The following is a 20,368-nucleotide window of genomic DNA, read 5'->3' as shown; positions in this document are numbered from 1 at the left end:
CTTCTAAATGTTATAATGACATTATATAGTTCTCAAGAGTTATAAGTGTCATGTTCCCTTGTAGGGATGTAAACAGTTTGCCCTTATTAATAATTTTTTAAAAAAATTTTTCTTTCCTGTTTACTTTTTTGTCTCTCTTGAGTCTTGTGTTTGAAGGTCAAATTTTCTGTTGAGCTCTGGTGTTTTCATGAGGAAGGTTTTGGAAGTCCACTATTTCATTGAATGTTCATCTCCTCCCCTGAAAGATTATGCTTATTTTCACTGGTACTTGATCCTTGGTTGTAATCCAAGCTCCTTTGCCTTCCAAAATATTGTATTCCATGCTCTCTGATCTTGTAATGTAGATGCTTCAAGGTCCTGCATAATCCTGACTGTGGTTTCATGATGTTTAAATTGTTTCTTTCTGGCTGCTTGTAGTGTTTTCTCTTTGATTTGGTAATTTTGGAATTTGGCTACAATATTTCTTGGTGTTTTCGATTTGGGATTTCTTTCAAGAGGTGATCGGTTTGTACTCTTTCGATGATTAATTTACCCTCTGGTTTTAGGACCTTAGGGCAGTTTTCTTTGATGATTTCCTGAAAGATGTTGTCCATTCTCTTTTTTTCCATCATAATTTTCAGGTAGAACAATAATCTTTAAATTGGCTCTCCTGGATATCTTTTCCAGGTCAGTTGTTTTACCAATGAGGTATTTTACGTTTTCTTCTGTTTTTTCATTCTTTTGTTTCTGTTTGACTGATTCTTGAGTAACTCTTTTTTTTTTTGGCTAGGCAGTGGGGTGAAGTGATTTGCCCAGGGTCACACAGCTAGTAAGTATTATGTGTCTGAGGCCTGCTTTGAACTCAGGTCATACTGACTCCAGGGCTGGTGCTCTATCCACTATGTCATGTAGGTGCCCCTGTTTGACTGATTCTTGCTCTCTCAAATAGTCATTAGCTTCCACTTGTCCCATTCTAATTTTTAAGGAGTTGTTTTCTTCTGTTAAATTTTGTATGTCTTTTTCCATTTGGCCCATTTTACTTTTTAAGGCATTCTCTTCAGTTAGTTTTTGTGCCTCCTTTTCCATTTGGTCAGTTCTACTTTTTAAAGACTTGTTTTTTACAGTTGCTTTTTGTTCTTCCTTTTCCAGGCTGTTGACTGTCTCTTGCATGCCTCTCATTTCTTTTCCCATTTTTTCTTCTACCTCTCTTATTTGACTTCTAAAATTCTTCTTGAGCGCTTCCAAGAAGGCTTTTTGGGCTTGAGACCAGTTCATATACTTTGAGGTTTCAGATATTGGTATATTGACAATGTTGTCCTCTTCTGAATTTTTGCCTTGATCTTCCCTTTCCCCAATCTATGGTCATTTTCCATTTCTTCTTTTTGTTCATGGCGTTTGCCTGTTTCCTGACTTAAAAAAAAAATCTTGATTTCTCTCTGGAATGAGCGGGGCATGGACCCAAACTTATTTTCCTGCTCACCCAGGCCTTGCACTTCATTCGGGGTTTGTACAGGGATGTTTTGCTACTTTTGGATGTCTGTCATCCTGGAGCTTTCCCTTATGGAGTTGTGTTTCCCAGAATTGTGTTGATTAATCAGGTGATTTTGCTGTTGGAGGACCCTGTTGACCATGGTGGTTTTCCAAACTGGTGTCTACCAGTTCCCCTGCCTGTATTGAGGCTCTCAATTGGTATGAACTGATGCAAAGAAAGACAAAAAAAAAATTTCCCTGCTCTCAAGCTGCTCACAGTCAAATAGTGAAGACAACATACAAGCATATTGTTGTTGTTCATCTTTTGTTTCTCAGAGGACATTATGAGGGTGATGACTTAACTTACAAGTGAATTGGATTTAAGTGAGGCAGAGCTTCAAAAAATCATCAGCCTTATTCTTTCTTTTAAAATCGTCAGAGTCCAGTTGTAAGACAACTGGTGATAGAGTATATAATTTAGTAGGAAAACACACACACACACACACACACACACACACTTACACACACAATCACTATTCTACTTTGGTATTTCATGGGTCAGCGATTTCAGTGGTATGGCCACTCCTACCATCAATACAAATCACTGCCTCTTGACATTTTAGCAGATAGTATTGTGGCTGAAAAAATTAATCACTCTGAGGCCAACGTGATGATAAGACTAGTGCCAGAAATATATGAATATTTTATGAAAGATAATACTTGATTGTGTCAGTGAGGAGGAGAGATAGATCCTGGAGGTAGAATTACAAGACTTGGTAGCACTGAGAAGTGGAGAGGGAAGAAACAAAAAACACCAAAGTTTCACAGATGGCTGGTAACACCAACAAAAATGGTGACATTAAGAGAAAGACCAGGTTTTTTGGGAAAAGATAACTTTAGACATAATGTTCTTAGACACAAAGTTTGATGTATTAGTGGTAACAGCCAAATGGAAGTAATGTAAGACTTGATTTTTTTTGTTTTAGGGAGGCGAGCCTGTGTTTTCTTTTACAACATGACTAATGTAGAAATGTTTTGCATGACTATACATGTATAACCTATATCAAATCTTTTGCCTTCTCAATTATGGGGTAAGGGGAGAAAGAGAATTTGGAACTCAAAATTAAAAAAAAAAAGAATTTTAAAGATTGTGTTTGCGGGTAGTTGGGGGAAAAATACAATATTAAATCTTTTTTTTTTAAAGAAATTGTCAGGCATCTAGGTGGTGCAATGGATATAGCACCAGCCCTGAAGTCAGGAGGACCTGAGTTCAAATCTGGCCTGAGACCAAACACTTGACACTTACTAGCTGTGTGACCCTGAGCAAGTCACTTAACCCCAATTGCCTAAAGATAAAAATTTAAAAAAAGAAATTGTCTATTTCATCATGGCATTCTAATCACACACATACATACATGCATACACAAGTGTTCCAAAAGTCTTAGTACAGTTTAAAACTTAAAACCATACTAATGGTTTTAAGCTGTGGAACACCCTATATAGCAGAAGAGAAAAACAGAGTTGTGTGTGAAACCACAAATTTCTATTATATATAGCTTGCTATTCTTTTTAAATACATAATAAATTCCCACATGTAACTGTAAGAGCTGTCCTGAATGTCTATGATTCTATCTGGTCTTATATTCTTTTCTGTGCATTTTTGAAAAATACTTCAATGATCTTCCTTTCCTTTCTTTTTTCCCTTTGTTTTTTTGGAGAGGTGAGGGAGAAATGGATAGTCATATGCATAATCAACCAAAACAAATTCACTCATTGGCCATGTCCAAAAATGAATGTCTAGAATTACTCCTCTGGAATTATGGTTAATTATTGCCTTGATCAGAATTCTTAAGACTTTTCAAAGTTGTTCTTTATGTTATTGTTCTATAAATTGTTCTCCTGCTCACTTCACTTTGCATCACTTCATATAAGTTTTCTCAGGTTTCTATAAAATAATCCTTTTCTTAATTTCTTAAAGCAAAGGAAATAATTCTATTATATTCATGTTCTGTAATTTATTGAACTTTATTCACTTGACAGCTACTCCCTTAGTTTCCAGTTCTTTGCAGTAATAAGATGAGTGCTATAAATATTTTTTTAACATATGAATCCATTTTCTCTTTCTTCAGTCTTTTTTGACTTTTAGCCTAATAGCAGTATAGCTAAGTTTAGAATTTTGGAGGATAGTGCTAAATTGCTTTCCAGAGTGGCTGTACCAATTCACAGATCCTCCAGTTAATGTGCCTGTTTTCCCATAGCACCTCTAGCATTTGCCATTTTATTATCTTTGTCAGTTTGGTGGTTATCAAATGGACTCTCAGAGGTTTCTTTAAGTTACATTTGTCTAGTTTTTAGTGATCTAGAGCATTTTTTCATGTTTGTTGGTATCTTGAATATCTTCTTTTGAAAACTTACTCTTAGTGGGGTGACGAGGAACCCTCTATTGATCTGATGGAATTAGCTTAATTATAATACTAAAGGAGTTCAGCGTAGGATCAAGGTATCTCAAGGAGCATTCTCTGCTTATTGTTATTAATCATAGAAAAGCTAACTCAGTAAGTATATGGAAAATGAAAGTATATTGTCTCTTTGCATTCAGCTACAAGAAACAGATCTTGGATTTAAAGAACTATGCTCTGAAGGCAGAGGGGTGACTGGTGGACTTAGTAACAGATTGAATCAAAGGAACAGTGTGATGGGGACAAAGACTGAAACATCAAAGTCAGTTTGATCCTTAGGTTTCTCAGCAAAATGTACTCAATCCCATGGATATCGGGGCAGTAAGGGAAGAGAATGAGTCTGCAAGTACAGGTAAGAATTGGGAGTTGTCACTGGTGTAAAGCCACAGGAATATCTTGTTACCATGCCCCAGATCATGGGTTCCTTTGCTGAGGGCTAAAAGAAGAGGGGAGTTTTCCGCCAAGGAACTGGGGAGTGAAATGTACTTCTGTGTGTTTCTGTGTGTGTTTTTCCCTCCTCTGACCAGTTGAAATGAGATTGAAGTTCAAGTGTCTGATGCTCTTCTCTGCCCTTTCCTCTTTGTATAGATGTCTACTTGTGCACCGTCATGATGTGAGATAATTTTCACTAACTTTTCCTTCCCTCACTACCCCTCAAGAGTAGTGTATTCCTTTTTCTCTCTCTTTCTGTTATTCTTTTAAGATCATCAAGACATAACAAAACCACTCCCAAGTTTTGTCTAATTATCCTTCCTCTATGACCCTGTAATCATGATAAGGTTCATAGAGGACACATGTATCATTTCTCCATATTAAGATATAAGTAGTTTGTCCTTATTTAGACTTTTATCATTGTTCCTTTATGTTTAACTCCTATGTTTGAACTTCAGAGTTTCTACACAGCTCTACTGAACAGCTCTACAAGCATTTCATTAGAAATGCTTGAGAGTCTTCTATTTCATTAAAGGTCTGGTTTTCCCCCTATGGCATTATACTCAGTTTTGTGGGGTAAGTAAGTAATCTAGAATGTCCTATTCCAAACTTCCTACTCCTTTACCGTAGTGGTTGCTAAATCATGTGTGATCCTGACTATCGTTCCTTGAGTTCGTTCTTTCTAGCCTCTTGCAATATTCTTTCTTTGACGTGGAAGCTCTGGATTTTGGCTGTGATACTCCTGAGAATTTTCATTTTAGAGTTTCTTTCAGGAGGTGACCAGTGGAATCTTTTATTTCTGTTTTGTCCTCTGATTCTGAGACATCTATACAATTTCTTTTTGAGATTTATTGAGATATAATGTCTCAGATCTTGTTTTGGTCATGATGTTCAGATAGTCCAGTGACTAATTACTTCTCTTCGGTCTGTTTTCCAATTCAATTATTTTTACTATGAGATACTTTAAGTTTTCTTCTGTTGTTTTCATTTTTGCCTTTTAATGTTTCCTGTTGCTTCTGGAATCATTGGTATCTATAATAGCTTTTTATACTGTGATCCTTTTTTTGTTTGCTTATAGTTTCTGGCTTTACTCTTGATGTAGGGGGTACTATGCACTTTTGTAGGCAAGTTCTGGCCTAGTTCTGTAGTGCTTTCTTGGGGTATCAAGTGTTGTATTATGCCAAGTATTTGGACATCTGAGGCTGGGATCTGATTGCTGCCCCCGTGGTCTAGTTCTGATCAACAGTAGATTGCTACTGGACTCAGCCACTGTCGGCTAGCTGAGAAGCTTTACTGGTTCAAAGTGATGGAACTGTAGGCTCACCTTTGGTTTTGTTCTACCCTGATTTTTTCTCTGTAGCTTCATCTTGGGCTGAGGGTTGGACTTGATACTTTGCTCTTTCCTGAGTGTCTGAGCCTTACTGTGCTGCTTGTGTTTAAACTTACTCCCCTCTTGGTATACAGTCTAGGACTCAAGACTACCAAGGGGGTGGGAGGGCATGGGCCCCTTCTGCAGTCCTCACTGAATTTGTTTCTTGGAACTTGGTAATGATAAACAAATCTGCAAGTTCCCACCTGTTCCCCTTGTGGTCCCTAGTATGAATCTGGATCTGGTTCCTCCTCTTACTCCCTTCATATCCTCTTCCTGAGTGCTGGTGCACAATACATGGCATGCTCTGCATGAAACCTGACCCCAGTTTCCACAGAACTTTCTATTGGACTCCTTATAGCAACTTGGTTTAGAAAAAATGACTTACGGTGACTTTTTTTGGATTTCCCATCATGATTTGGCTTAGTGCATTTTCTATGTCCATTTGGAGGAGTTTTGGGAGGGGAGAAAGGGGAACTGCTCACTAAACTGCTCACTGCTACTCCATTTTGGTTCCCTCTTTTTTTTTTCCCCCCCAAGTCATTGTTTTGTGCTGGTTTTCTGTCTTCATCTTTCTTGCTGTTCCCTGTAGCTCTTTATGGTGGATTCTGTTACCATTTGCTCATTCTTCCTGCCTACTTCATGATTGGACTTTATGTTGGAGCTGGGCTCTGTTCCCAGGGCAGATGGGGGAGGGTGGAGGGGATATCTGAATTGAACTTTTGTTCTCCTGCTCCCTTTTGCTTTCCCAGCTGGGGACCTGCAGTCTCTCTGTACTCCCAAAGTGATGTGATCCAGGGCCTTCTTGATCTCAGATTTGCATCTTCCTGAACCAGGTTTGTTTCTGTTGGTTTGTCCCTGGTTGGAAGCTTCAATAGAATGATGCTGGACTCAGCCCTTATCAGTCATCTGGAAAGCTCTGTTGGTTCAATCAGTCAGTAAGCATTTATTAAATACCTACTATGTGCCAGGCACCATTCTAAACATTGGAGGTACAAAGAGAGGCAGAAGACTGACTTTGTGCTCAAGTTGCTCATAAACTAATGGGGGAGACAACATAGAAACAAATACATACAAAACAAGCTGATATACAGGATGAAAAAGAGATAATTAACAGAGGGAAGGCACTGGAATTAAGAGGTATTGAGAAAGACTTCTTGTGGAAGGTGGGGTTTTAGTTGGGACTTAAAGGAAACCAGGAATGTTAATAGTCAGCAGAGGAGGGAGAACATTCTGGGCATGGGGGAAAGCCAGAGAAAATGCCTAAAGCTGAGAGATAAGGTGTCTTGTTTGTGGAACAGCCAGGGGAGCCACTGTCACTGGATTGAAGAGTGCATGTCTAGGAGAAAGGTATAAAAAGAGTGGAATGATAGGCGGAGAATAGGTTATGAAGGGCTTTGAATGCCAAACAGAATATTTTGTATTTGCTCCTGGAAGCTATAGGAAACCACTTTAGTTTATTGAACTAAATAAACTAAATAGACTAAACTGGCTAACTGGAGGATGGACTGGAGTGAGTAGAGATTTGAATCAGGCAGGCCCACACCATGCTATTGCAGTAGTTTAGTTGTGAGGTGATTAAGGCCTGCACTAGATTGGTGGAATATTCAGATGAGAGGAGGGGTTACATATTCAAGAGATGTTGCAAAGGTGAAATCAACAGGCATGGAAGTGTGAGATAGTGAAGAATCCAAGATGACTCCTAGGTTGCAACTGGGGGATGGTGTTGACCCCTGTAGGGAAAATAAGAGGAAGGGGGAGTTTAGGGTGAAAAATACTGAGTTCTGTTTTGGGCATGTTGAGTTTAGGATATCACTTGACACCCATTTTGAGAGGTTTGAAAGGCAGTTAAGATGTGAGATCAGAGGTCAGCAGAGAAATTAGGGCAGAATAAGTAGTTTGAGAATCATCAACAGAGAGATGGTTATTAAATCCATGAGAGCTGATAAGATCACTGAGTGAAATGGTAAAGGAAGAAGAGGACTTAGGACAGAAACCTGAGGGACACCTACAGTTGGAAGGTGTGATTTGGATGAGGATCCAGCAAAAGAGACAGAGAAGGAGTGGTTAGGTAGATGGGAGGAGAACCAGGAGAGAATGGTGTTAAAAACATAGAGAGAAGAGAGTTATCAAGGTGGGAGTGAACAACAGCATCAGGCTGCAGAGAGGTCAAGGAGAATGAGGATTGAGAAAAGGCTAACTAAGTAACTTATTAGTAAAGTTACTTACTAGTAACTTTGGAGAGAACAATATTAGTGGAATGATAAGGCCAGAAGCCCTGTTGTAAGGAGTTGAGAGGAGAGAAGTAGAGGTGTCTGTTATAGATGGCCTTTATGAAAAGTTAAGCTACAAAAGTCAGAAAAGCAAAAACTTCTCTGTTTGGTTTTCAGAGTTCTTCACAACTTGCTCCCCCTCCAAACCTTTCAAATCTTCATTGGCTTTCCCCCATTCCTGGAATGTTCTTCCTTATCTCTGCTTCCTAGCTTCTCAGGCTTCCTTCTGGTCTTACTTAAAATTTCACCTTCTACAGGAAGCTTTTCCCAAATCCCCTTAATTCTAGTTCCTTTTCTGTATTGATTATTTCCATTTGTTCAGTATATAATATAGGTTTTTTGCATGTTGTCTCTATTAGACTGTGAGCTCCCTGAGAACAAGGATTATATTTTGCTTCTATTTGTATTCCTAGCACTTAACACAACATCTAGCACTTAGAAGATCCTTTAAAAATGTTTATTGACTGACTGTCTCAATAGAAAACATGAATAATAAAGCAAGTAATATAATATAGCAAAAATATGTATTTCTTTTTGAAAGAGTAAATTTAAGGTCTACAATGAACTTATAAAGTAGTTTAAGTCTTGGTCCCTACATTTTCTGTATTTCTACTTTGTGTTGTAATATCATTTTCTAATGATCACTAATCTAATGACCTTTTTATAGAAAAAATTTTTTTTAATATATTTCAGAGCCTGGGAATATATGAGCCATAATGTGAGGAAAAAAGGAAGCTTATTAGTAACAGTCCCGAGTCTTAAAGAATCTCTCTCAAATCTACAGGTTTGTCAATATTTTGGTTTTTTAAATCCTGATTGCCCATTTTTATGTAATAATTATTTGAAAATTCTATTTATGTTCAGTCTGAACGTGGTGACATATCAGTATAACCTTGTGGTTAAAGCATTGCCTTAAGTTTGGTATGAATCCCAGCCTTAACATAAATTTCTCCACCTAGAGTTTTAGGCTTTCAGTGATAAGAGTTTGAAGTTGACAGCAGTAGTGAATGATATAAAAAATTTAGAATGTCTACAAATCATAATTTTGCATAGTATCACAGAAGGTATAGGATTACATGGAATTAAGGCAGACGGATCTTCTGAATCCTACTTTTAATGCAGCTGTTTTTAAATCTTATGTAAACCACTTAACTTCTTTCTGCCTCAGTTGCACTGTGTATAAAACAAGAAGGATATTTAATGATAGATTCAACTCACAATAATGATATATTGTTCAATTAATATTTCTAAAGACCTTTGAGATCCTGAGATTAAAGGCACTCCTGCACCCTAATGCAGAGAACTATCATCATGATTTGCTTTAGTAATGTCTTCCACCATATATATGCACTGCCAGTTTTAATACCTAATTTTTACATTGAAACGTAAACTCTGAAGCCATATTAACTACTTGAACCCTTATGTCGTTTTATAATCTATAATCTCTTTATGCTATATGGTCCATACTTATTATTTTTTCAGATTATTTAGCGACAGTGTGGTGTAGGGTAGAGGTGTCAAATTAAAGGAACAAAACCAGAATCAGATTAAAATATAACTTGGAGGGGCAGCTAGGTGGCACAGTGGATAGAGCACCAGCTCAGGAGTCAGGAGGACCTGAGTTTAAATCCAGCCTCAGACACATAAAAACTCACTAGCTGTGTGACTCTGGGCAAGTCACTTAACCCTAGTTGTCTCAATCTAAAAATAAATAAATAATTGAAGCATATGACTTGGAAATGTTTAACAAAATGAAAATATAATACATTATAGATAATATTCTTATGTAGTTTTCTAAGTCACAGTGTGGCCCACAGGGATCCATTCTATGAGTCTGACACCCCTGGGTATTAGGTAGAACTGGCTGATGGTCCTGAACAAATCACATAACATCTCAGTGCCTCAGAAAACACTTTAAGACCATAAATTTCAGAGAAGATAAAGATCTTCAGTGGTAAAGAGAGTTCCTTAATGTGAGCTCCCTGTGTAGATGAAGTCAAAGTGTCAGGTCAAAATAAAAAACTGTACCGTATTTAGTGGTACTATCACTTAATAAAATAATGACTTCCATCAGAAGTTCATAAACCTGTGTGGTCACACAGCACCCCAACCTCCCCATCCCTTGGTTAGAAATGACTCAGCAAAACAAACTATTACATAATTCTATTTCTTTGCTAGTTAAACAGTTCAATTCAAAAAGAATGCTTTTTAGTCCCTATTATGTACAAGACACTGGGCTATAAGCTGTCACTACGAGGACAAAAAACCAAAATAATTCCTTCATTCAAGGAGCATGCATTCTATTAAGGGTATACAATATGTACACAATAAGTAACAAAAAGTATTTTCAGTTCTGAGAATGCTGCCAAACTTGGGAACTCGGAAAGGTCTTCATAGGGCAGATGACTCCTAAGCTGGGGCACATATCATATGTATTTAAACCATTCAAATTTAATTTAAGCACTTGGAATTTTTTTAAAATTCTATGTGTTTCATTTTTTCTTTGTTCTGATCACATGATAGTTCTAAAAATAATCATTTTAATTTAAACTCATTTCTTAATTTCTAAATGTCTTAATCAAGGTAAGTACATAAGCTCATTCAAGATATTAATGTATGTAAAATCTGAGTCTGATTTATAATGTGATCTGTTGTTCTCTATTTCTCTTATTATAAGTTCTTAAAATTCCTAGGAACAAGATTTTTCCCTCCAATTTTTTATTTTTACAGCTTTGTCCTTGTTATTTTTTTTAGGTGGCCATACCTCTGAACCAGTGGGTTGAAGAAGTACAGTTGAACTATGATATATATACAGAAAAAGACATCGATAGAGAATCTCTTGAACAAATTCATTTGTATAAGATCCTTTAGAATCAAGATTGACTTACTGTTTTATTTTTTAATATGTGTGATACTTGAATTAAAATATTTATTTGCAGTTTGACTTCATTTAACCTGATTAAAATATAGGCAGTTTCTTTAGCATCTCATTTTATAGACAAAGTTAAAATTTGAGAAAATGACTTCTAAACTCAAATTCCACAATTTTGTGACACCTAGAACATGACAGGATATCTCAGAAGTGTTAGTGCAGGTTAAGTTTATTTAAACTCCAGTATACTCATTAAAGCTTTAACTGTGTTAAGACTGCATTAATGACTGCATTATTTTGAAATATCTCATATATTTCTAATTAGATTTTAATTAAAAACTTTTTTTAACAATGCACCTCATACAGCTAAGTAACAATCAGTTCAATTAATAATGAACCCTGTGTAGCTGCCACCTTCAGATTAGATTCACACTATATATTTGTTTTGAATTGGAGAACCAGTTACCGTATTTTATATAACTATAATTTTGAGTAAGATTCATTGTTCTCACTAATCATCACCTAGTTTCTTGACTGTAACATCATTATGTGATCCATGACACATGAAATCAAGAAAGACTTCTGTGGTTTTCAACCAAAAAAGAACCTTAACTGAAACATGTTGGGGTATGGTGGAGCTTGGACTTGTGATTTTTATCAGTGTTGGGAACTCCTAGTAAGTATTCAGCAACTTACAGTCAGCGTCAGGGCCACACAGCTATGTCAGTGTCAGGACTTCAAGACCCCCTCTCTACGTAATTGCATACTCATAAAGTATTACATTTAAATTACTTAAAAGGAATTTAGAGAATTAGCTGTATTTTGGAACTTACTGGGCTTCTGAAGATTACCTCTCAAATGAGAGAGAATCATCTAGGTTCTGAAAATAAAATGTCAGAGCTAAAAAAAAGTTGAAATTAGACATAGCATTTAGGATATCGAACTAGATGCTAATTGGCAGTACTTCCTCTTGCTGGGCCTTAAACTTCTATTCCGGCATCGGTGACAGAAGAATCGTAGTAGGTTATTGTTGGAAAGGATCTAAGATTCCAAACCCCCGCCCCCCCTGGTTTTTTTTTTAACGGATAAGGAAACTGAGGCCTGGAAAAGTTAAGTAATTTGTCTAAAGTCACACAGTAAGTAGCAGAGTCAAAATCTGAACCAAAGTCCCTTGATCTGACACTCTCCACTATACTATACTGCCCTCATTTATGACCAAAAATAGGAGTTTGAACTGGGCTGAAGGAAGGGCTTATCAGTTGTCAGCATCCCCAGGCAATAATATATAGTGATGAAAAAAAGAGACTGCAGATTTCTTGGAGTGGTGGAAAGAGACATTTTGATAAAGAGGAAGGAAGATGATGTGTCCTGGTGTCTGCTGTTAATATAACTTCTAATTTCTAGAGAAATTGTTGGCCTTTGAGCAACACTAGTGTTTACCTGGCCACCACCACTAAAGCAGTGGTAGTGGGATGAGCTTCAGGTCTCCATTCTAGGTAGAACAACAGCTATGGACAGCACAGGCAGAAGCCAACCGACAGTTTGATCACACTAGAGAAAGAGTTATTTTACTAGCTTATCTGACAAGCCGTCATTCTGCAAATACTTACAGTGGACTGTAGCTTGTAAAAGAAATGTTTGTGACATTTTTAGAAATCCTCAGAGGTGGAATATAAATGTAGCTATTGGGAGTAAAGTTACTGGTACAAGACAAACGTTCAAAATCTCAATACTGTGATGATGAATGTGCTTTCAAAAAAGAAATCACAGATCTCTTGGTAAAGAGAAGTGTTTTCAGCAGCAGGAGAACAATGGGGGCAATCTAAAATACTATGAAATGTTATGAGTGATAGTCATATAATCATCAAAATTTCACGTGAGTGCTTAACAAAACATTTGAAGGAGACAGGTCCTGCCACCATAAATCTGCATGTGGTATTTAGGTCTCAGTCAAATTGGTATCATTTAAAAGATCACTTTTGTGATTTAAAAAGAAGGCATGGGTTAGGAAAACTAATTCTGATTTCCATCCTCGTTAACCACAATGAATTCCATTCCCATGTTTATACCTACCTACAGGACATGTCTTCCTACGTTTCCTACCTGCACCTCAGACTTAATTAGCATGTCCAAAACTGAATTCATCATCTTCATCCCCCCCAAATTCATTTCTCCATTTCCCTAATTTTAATGCCACTATTCTCATTCAAAATCACTTAACACACTTGGCTCTGTATACTCCTTCATTCTATAGTTTTTTTTTTAATAAATTGATATTGGTGTCTTTTAGTACATCACCATAATTTCCCCCATCATCTCTCTTGCCTCCTGTCGAGCTATCCCATGTAAACAAATTGTATTTTTAAAGTTAAAAAGGAAAAAAAAGCATAACTAATCAATACATGAAGTCTGAAAATATGCAATGTACAGTTGTAGACCTCATACCTCCGCAAAGGTTTTTTTTCTTTTTTAGGAGTCATGCTTGTTCTTTATGATTTTGCAGTATTCACTTCTTCATTCAACAAGAACCATAGGGATTGCAGCAAAAATCCCATTGTGAAGTAATATACACTAGACCCATTACAGGCTCTTCTTCAATGTTGCCTTCGTTTCTGAGTTCGGTATGTTACTTTCCTCTACAGCTAGCTAAACAATTTGTATGCAGATGATGTACCCTAACAAAAGCAAACTCTGCAGAAATTTAGAATCTCTTGCTATTTTTGAGGTCAGTTCTTGACTTCCTAGATCCTTTTTGTTGTATTGGTTTTAATAAGGTTCCTTTGAACATTTTTCCATCCAAAAGTTGCTATTCCTGTGAAGGATTTAGCAAAGCAAATCCATTCTGCCTATTGCATGAAAGAGAAAAGTTTTAACTGTACCTGCAAATGCAAGAAACTCCACAGCCTCTAGCTATTGCAAAGCATGGAATCCAATGAAACAAAACAGGTCCTGTCCTGAGGAATTATTATCCTTTCCACTCTCACTTCCTTCTGAGAAAAGCTTTTCTTTTGAAGCAACTTGAGATCGGCAGTGATAGACTAGCAAAAAATAGAAAAGGGACTTAAACAACATAAGTTATTTCATATCATTCTTTGCAACATTTGTTTAAAACATTTGCTTGTTTCTTGTGATAATGAAAATGCAACATGGAATTCCATATCTTTTACTTGATTCTGCTGTAAATAGACTTCGTTTGAAAGAATGTCTTCTTCATTCAACCTGAATCATGGGAATTGCAGCAAAAGTCCCATTGTGAAGGAGTATTGCAAGGCATTGAAGACGTTGTTCGTTATACTAAATCCATTACAGGCTCTTCTTCACAGCTTTCCAATACGATTTAAATAGGCTGCTCATTGACATCAGTGTAAATCACTTACAAATCCAAGGTTGCCTTTGTTTCCATGTCAATCAAAGCAGTTCAGTACCTTACTTTCCTCTACAGCTAGAGAAATAGTTTATATGCAGACAGTGTATCCTAACAAATGAACCCAAACTCCATAGAAATCTAGAACCTCTTGCAGTTCTTAAGGGCACTTCTTTCAATTTCTAAATCCTGACGATCCTTTTTATTGGTTCCTATTGATGTTTCTTGGTCCAAATGTGGCTGGCTTTTTTGGTTGAGAATTTTCCAAAGGAAATTTGTTCTTCTAATTCAGGGAAAGAGAAAAGTCTTAACTGCACCTGCAAATGCATGAACTTCCACATTCTCAAGCTCTTGCAATGTGTTGAATCCAATGAAACAAAACAGGTTTGATAAATTACCATCCGCTCCACTCTCAATTCTTCCTTCTGAGAAGTGTTTCTTTTGAGGCAACTAAAGTTAATAATAAAAAAAAAAAAAGGACAAATACTACAGGTTAGGCTTCATGAAATTCTTGTTCTCATCACGTTTCAAATGCCATCTTAAATGGCAATGCTCCGTTCAATTCAGTGTCTTTTACTTGATTCTGCTTTAAGTAGACTTTTCATTAGAAAGAAAACTTTTTCCTTCAACAAGAACTATAGGGATTGCAGCAAGAGTCCCTTTGTGAGGTATATACTGCTGAATACATTGCTCTTTCCACCATATCCAGGAGGTTTCCAATACAGTTTAATTATGCTAGTTATTTTTTTCCTTCAATTTATTATTTTATTTTCCTCCAGTAACATGTAAAAATAATTCTTAATATTCCTTTTTAAAACTTTGAGTTCTAAATTCTCTCCCTCCCCACCCCACCCCATTGAGAAGGCAAGCGATTTGATGTAGGTTATACATGCGTAGTCATGCAAAATATTTCGTTAATAGTCATGTTGTGAAAGAAAACATAGACAACCAAAAAAAAACCTCAAGACAAATCAAGTTTAAAAAAGTATGCTTCAATTTGTGTTCAGCCATCATCAGTTCTTTCTCTGGGGATGGACAGAAGTTTTCATCATAAGTCCTGAGTTGTCTTGGATTGTTGTATTGCTGAGAATAGTTAGGGCCATTCACAGCTGATCATCTTACAATATTGCTGTTACTTTGTACACAGTACCATTTCACTTTGCATCAGCCCATGCAAGTCTTTCCAGGCTTTTCTGAGAACATCCTGCTCTGATATTTATTCTAGTAAAATAGTATTCCGTCATAATCACGTACTCGTTTAGGCATTCCCTAATTGATTGGCATCCTCTAAACTTCTAATTCTTTATCGCCAGAAAACAGCTGCTATAAATATTTTTGTACATATAGGTCCTTTTCCCTTTTGTTTATCTCTTTTGGAATACAGACCTAGTAGTGATATTGCTAGGTCAAAGGGTATACATGGTTTTATAGCCCTTTGGGTGTAGTTCCAAATTGTTCTACAGAATGGTTGAATTAGTTCACAACTCCATCAACAATTGCATTAAAGTCTCATTTTTTCCCACATCTCCAACATTTGTCATTTACCTTTTCTGTGCTTTTAGCCAAACTAATAGGTATGAAATAGTACCTCAGAGTTCTTTAATTTGCATTTCCCCAATCATTAATGAGTTAGAGCATTTTTAAAAATTATTTTTGATTATTTCATTTGGAAACTGACTAAATCTTTTGATCATTTTTACGTTTGGGGAATGGTTCTTATTTTTATAAATTTGACTCAGTTCAATACATGTTTGAGAAATGAGGCCTTTATCAGAGAAACTTGGTTCAAATATTTTTCACAGTTATTAACGGTATTTCCCTCCATCCTATTCCCTCCCCCATTTATTCTATTCTTTCTCTCCTTTTACCCTGTTCCTTCTCAAATGTGTTTTGCTTCTGATTACCCTCTCCCCTAATCTACTCACCCTTCTATAACACCTCTCTTTTCTTATGCCCTTCCCCTCCTAATTTCTTGAATGGTAAATAAGATCTCCATATCCAATTGAGCGTGTGTGTGAGCCAACATACATTTGAGTATGTATACATATGAGCATATGCATTTGAGTGTGTATATTGGCTCTTTGAGCCAATTCTGATGGAGGCAAGGTTTACTCATTCCACCTCACCCTGCCTTCCCCTCCACTGTGAAAAGCTACTTCTTACCTCTTTTATGTGAGGTAATTTATCCCATTCTACCTCTCTTTTTCTCCTCCCAATACATTCCTGTCTCATGCCCTAGTTTTATTTTTTTTAAAGAGATCATTCCTTCATCTTCAAATCACACCTCTGCTCTTTATGTAGATTCCTTCTAACTACCCTAAAAATGAGAAAGAAAAGTGAGTTACAAATATCATCTTCCCGTGGAAGGATGTAAACTTATTAAAACTTATTAAACTTATTAAGTCCCTTGTGATTTTCCTTTCTTGTTTACATTTTTATGCTTCTCTTGAGTCTTGTTTTTGAAAGTCAAATTTTTCCTATTCAGCTCTGGTCTTTTCATCAAGAATGCTTGAAAGTCTTCTATCTCATTGAATATCCATTTTTCCCCCTGAAGAATTATACTCAGTTTTGCTGGGTAGGTGATTCTTGGTTATAATTTAGGTCCTTTCCCCTCTAGAATATCATACTCCAAGTCCTGTGATACTAAAGTTGCTAAATCTTGTGTTATACTACCTGTGGCTCCTCAGTACTTGAATTGTTTCTTTCTGGTTTCTTGTAATATTTTCTCCTTGACCTGGAACTCTGAAATTTAGCTATAATATTCCTGGTAGTTTTTGTTTTGGGATCTCTTTCAGGAGATGATCACTGGATTATTTCAATTTCTGTTTTACCCCCTGGTTCTAAACTATCAGGGCAGTTTTCTTTGATAATTTCTTAAAAGATATTGTCTAGGCGTTTCTCTCTCTCTCTCTCTCTCTCTCTCTCTCTCTCTCTCTCTCTCTCTCTCTCTCTTTTATGGTTTTCAGGTAGTCCAATAATTTTTAATTTATCTCTCCTGGATCTATTTTCCAGGTCAGTTTGTTTTCCCAATGAGAAATTTCACATTGTTTTCTTTTTTTTTTTCATTCTTTTGGTTTTGTTTTATTGTTTCTTGATTTCTTACAAAGTCATTAGCTTCCATTTGCTCCATTCTAATTTTTAAGGAATTATTTTTTTCAGTGAGCTTTTGGACCTCCTTTTCCCTTTGACCAATTCTACTTTTTTAAGGCAGTCTTTTCATCACTGGCTTTTTGGACCTCTTTCCATTTGGCCTATTCTGTTTTTTAAGGTGTTCTTCAGTATATTTTTGTGTCTCCTTTAGCGAGCTGTTGACTCATTTTTCCTGATTTTCTTGCATCACTCTCATATCTCTTCCCAATTTTTCCTCTACTTCTCTTACTTGATTTTCAATATCCTTTTTGAGCTCTTCCATGGCCTAAGACCAATTCATATTTTTCTTGGAGGCATTGGATGTAGGATCTTTGATTTTATTGTCTTCTTCTGAGTGTGTGTTTTGATCTTCCTTGTCACCATAGTATCTTTCAATAGTCAAAGGTTTTTTGCTCATTTCCCCAGCCTATTTTATTAGTTGACTTTTAAGTCTTTGTTAAAGTAGGGCTCTGCTTCCAGGGTGGAGGGTGCACTGTCCCAAGCTTCAGTTTTGTGCAGCAGTTTTCAGAGATACTTCTAGGGACCTATAAGTTTTCAGTTCTTCCAAGGTGGTATGATCTAAGCAGAGGTATTTACTCCTCTCCTGGCCTGTGCTTTGGTCTGTGAGCAACCGCAAGCACTCTTTTCTGCCCTGGCATTGTCAAGAGAGTCCCTGCTCCACTCTGGCTGCAAGCTCTGCTATGTTAGTGCTCTTCCTCACCCTGGGACTGAGAGTATAAGATCCGAGTATAAGCCAAGCAACCGAGTCCGGTCTCAGTGGTAGCAAAAAGACCCTGTAATCTCCTCCTGACTAGTTGTTCAGCCCCCTTGAAGTCTGTGGGCTCAGAGCTCCAGAAGTAGCCGGTGCCACTACCAATTCCATAGCTACCCAGGCCTCGTCTTTGCTGTGGCCAGGGCTGTGCTAGTGCAGTCTGTGCTGGACTGCACTTCACTCTCACCCAGGTGCAACAGACCTTTCTTCCTAACCTTCTAATTTGTTTTTGGCATCTATGGGTTGAGAGGTCTGGAAACCACTGCTGCTGCCACTGATTCAGTTGCCTCAAGATCTGCTCTGTGTTTGCTGGGGGCTTGGTCTGCACTGGCACAGCCTGTGCGTGCCTCTCACCCTGGTAAAACAGACCTTTCCTGCTGACCTTCCAAGTTGTTTTGGGGTTGGAAATTCTTTTTGCTCCATCTTTTTGTGGGTCCTGCTGCTCTAGAATTTGTTTAAAATTTATATATTTTTATCTTTAGACTTCATTTTAGTTACTAATTTTAAATTACTCTCTGACCAAATATTCTACCTGACTTAGATGAAGAAATTCACCAAACATGTATTAAGTACCTGCTTTGTGATCAACCTTGTGCTGGACCCTATATAAAGCTTCACGGTCTCTACGTATAACATTTCAAAGAATTATGAGAATTCTAAACAATTGCTGAGGAATCCCAGCTTTACAATTCTATGTTTGTCTATGGTATTTTGCAGAGAATATAAGAGTGGCCATGGTAGTGTTGAGTTACAATTCCACTTTTCTAATTCAGCTAAAGAGATATCTTATAGTTATTCTATGTCATGCACTTAGCTTCACAATCTCAAAGTATTAGAATAGAAAGAATCCAAGGAATGTTAACAACTGTGTGAAAATCCCATCCTTTCCATCCTATATTTGGCCTTTGCAGTGTGGAGTTACAATTCCACTTTTCTAATTCAACTAAAGAGATATCTTTTAGTCATTCTATCTCATGCACTTAACTTCACAATCTCAACATATTAGAATAGAAAGAATCCCAGGAAAGTTAGCAACTGCTGAGAAAATCTCACCCTTTTTTGATACTATGTTAGGCCCCAGAGGGCATAACTTACATTTACACTTTTCCAGTTCTAATACAGAGAAATCTCTTAGGTTTAACATCGCATATACAAAGCTTCACAGTCTCTTCATATTATATTTGAAAGAGTACTGGAAGTGGAAACAACTGCTGAGAAATCCCATCATTACAATCCTATGTTTGTCTATGGTATTTTCCCATTAATATGAATGGTCACATGAGTGTTGACTTACAATTCCACTTTTCTAATTCAACAAAAGAGATATTTTTAGTTATTCTATCTCCTGCACTTAGCTTCACAATCTGAACATAGTACAATGGAAAGAATCCAAGGAATGTTAACAGCTGCTGAGAAAATCTCATCCTTTCCATCCTATGTTTGGCTATTGCAGTGTTGAGTCACAATTGCACTTTTCTAATTCAACTAAAGAGATATCTTTTTATTATTCTGTCTCATGCACTTAGCTTCACAGTCTCTACATATTGCAATAGGAAGAATCCAAGGAAAGTTAACAACTGCTTAGGCCCCAGAGAGCATAACTTGCATTTACACTTTTTCAGTTCTAATACAGAGAAATCTTTTAGGTTTAACATCACATGTACAAACCTTCATGATATCTTTGTACTACATTTCAAAGAGTACCAGAATGGTAAGCAACTGCTGAGAAATCCCATCCTTAAAATGCTACATTTGTGTGTAATATTTTCCCATTAATATAAGAGTGGCCATGTGAATGTTGACTTACAATTCCACTTTTCTAATTCAACTAAAGAGATATCTTTTTGTTATTCTATCTCATACACTTAGCTTCACAGTCTCTATGTATTGCAATAGGAAGAATGCAAGGAAAGTTAACAACTGCTTAGAAAATCGCATTCTTTTCATACTATGTTAGGCCCTAGGGGGCATAACTTACATTTACACTTTTCCTGTTCTAATACTGAGATATCCCTTAGGTTCAACAACACATATACAAAGGTTCATGGTCTCTTTGTATTGCATTTCAAAGAGTACTAGAATGGCAAACAACTGCTGAGAAATCCCTTCCTTACAATGCTACGTTTATGTATAGTATTTTCCCATTAATATAAGAGTGGCCATGTGAGTGTTAACTTACAATTCCACTTTTTTAATTCAACTAAAGAGATATCTTTTAGTTATTCTATCTTGTGCACTTAGCTTCACAA

General features: G+C 36.8%; 1 protein-coding gene across 5 annotated transcripts in view; it reads left to right on the top strand.

Annotated features, from left to right (window-relative positions):
- Nucleotides 1-10,920, top strand: part of LOC110211803 (uncharacterized) — a 56,411-nt gene extending 45,491 nt beyond the window's left edge. The window contains exons 7-8 of one of the 5 annotated variants that reach the window (XR_002325500.2): nucleotides 4,049-4,260; nucleotides 8,676-8,762. Coding sequence is in view for 3 of the 5 variants with exons in the window: in XM_020991394.2 (XP_020847053.1) it covers nucleotides 8,676-8,766; nucleotides 10,737-10,853 (208 nt within the window). In the remaining 2 variants the exon portion in view is untranslated. Of the gene's footprint in view, nucleotides 1-4,048; nucleotides 6,546-8,675; nucleotides 8,767-10,736 lie in introns of those variants that run through there. The other 4 variants (XR_002325499.2, XM_020991394.2, XM_020991395.2 and 1 more) reach the window with 4 other exon arrangements.
- Nucleotides 10,921-20,368: the final 9,448 nt, after the last annotated feature.

The sequence above is a fragment of the Phascolarctos cinereus genome, unplaced genomic scaffold, assembly GCF_003287225.1.
Source record: "Phascolarctos cinereus isolate Bilbo 61053 unplaced genomic scaffold, phaCin_HiC Scaffold_2;HRSCAF=192, whole genome shotgun sequence".
NCBI classification, from domain to species: domain Eukaryota; kingdom Metazoa; phylum Chordata; class Mammalia; order Diprotodontia; family Phascolarctidae; genus Phascolarctos; species Phascolarctos cinereus.
Note: the sequence above shows the minus strand (reverse complement) of the source record. Positions and strands in the feature narration are given on the sequence as shown.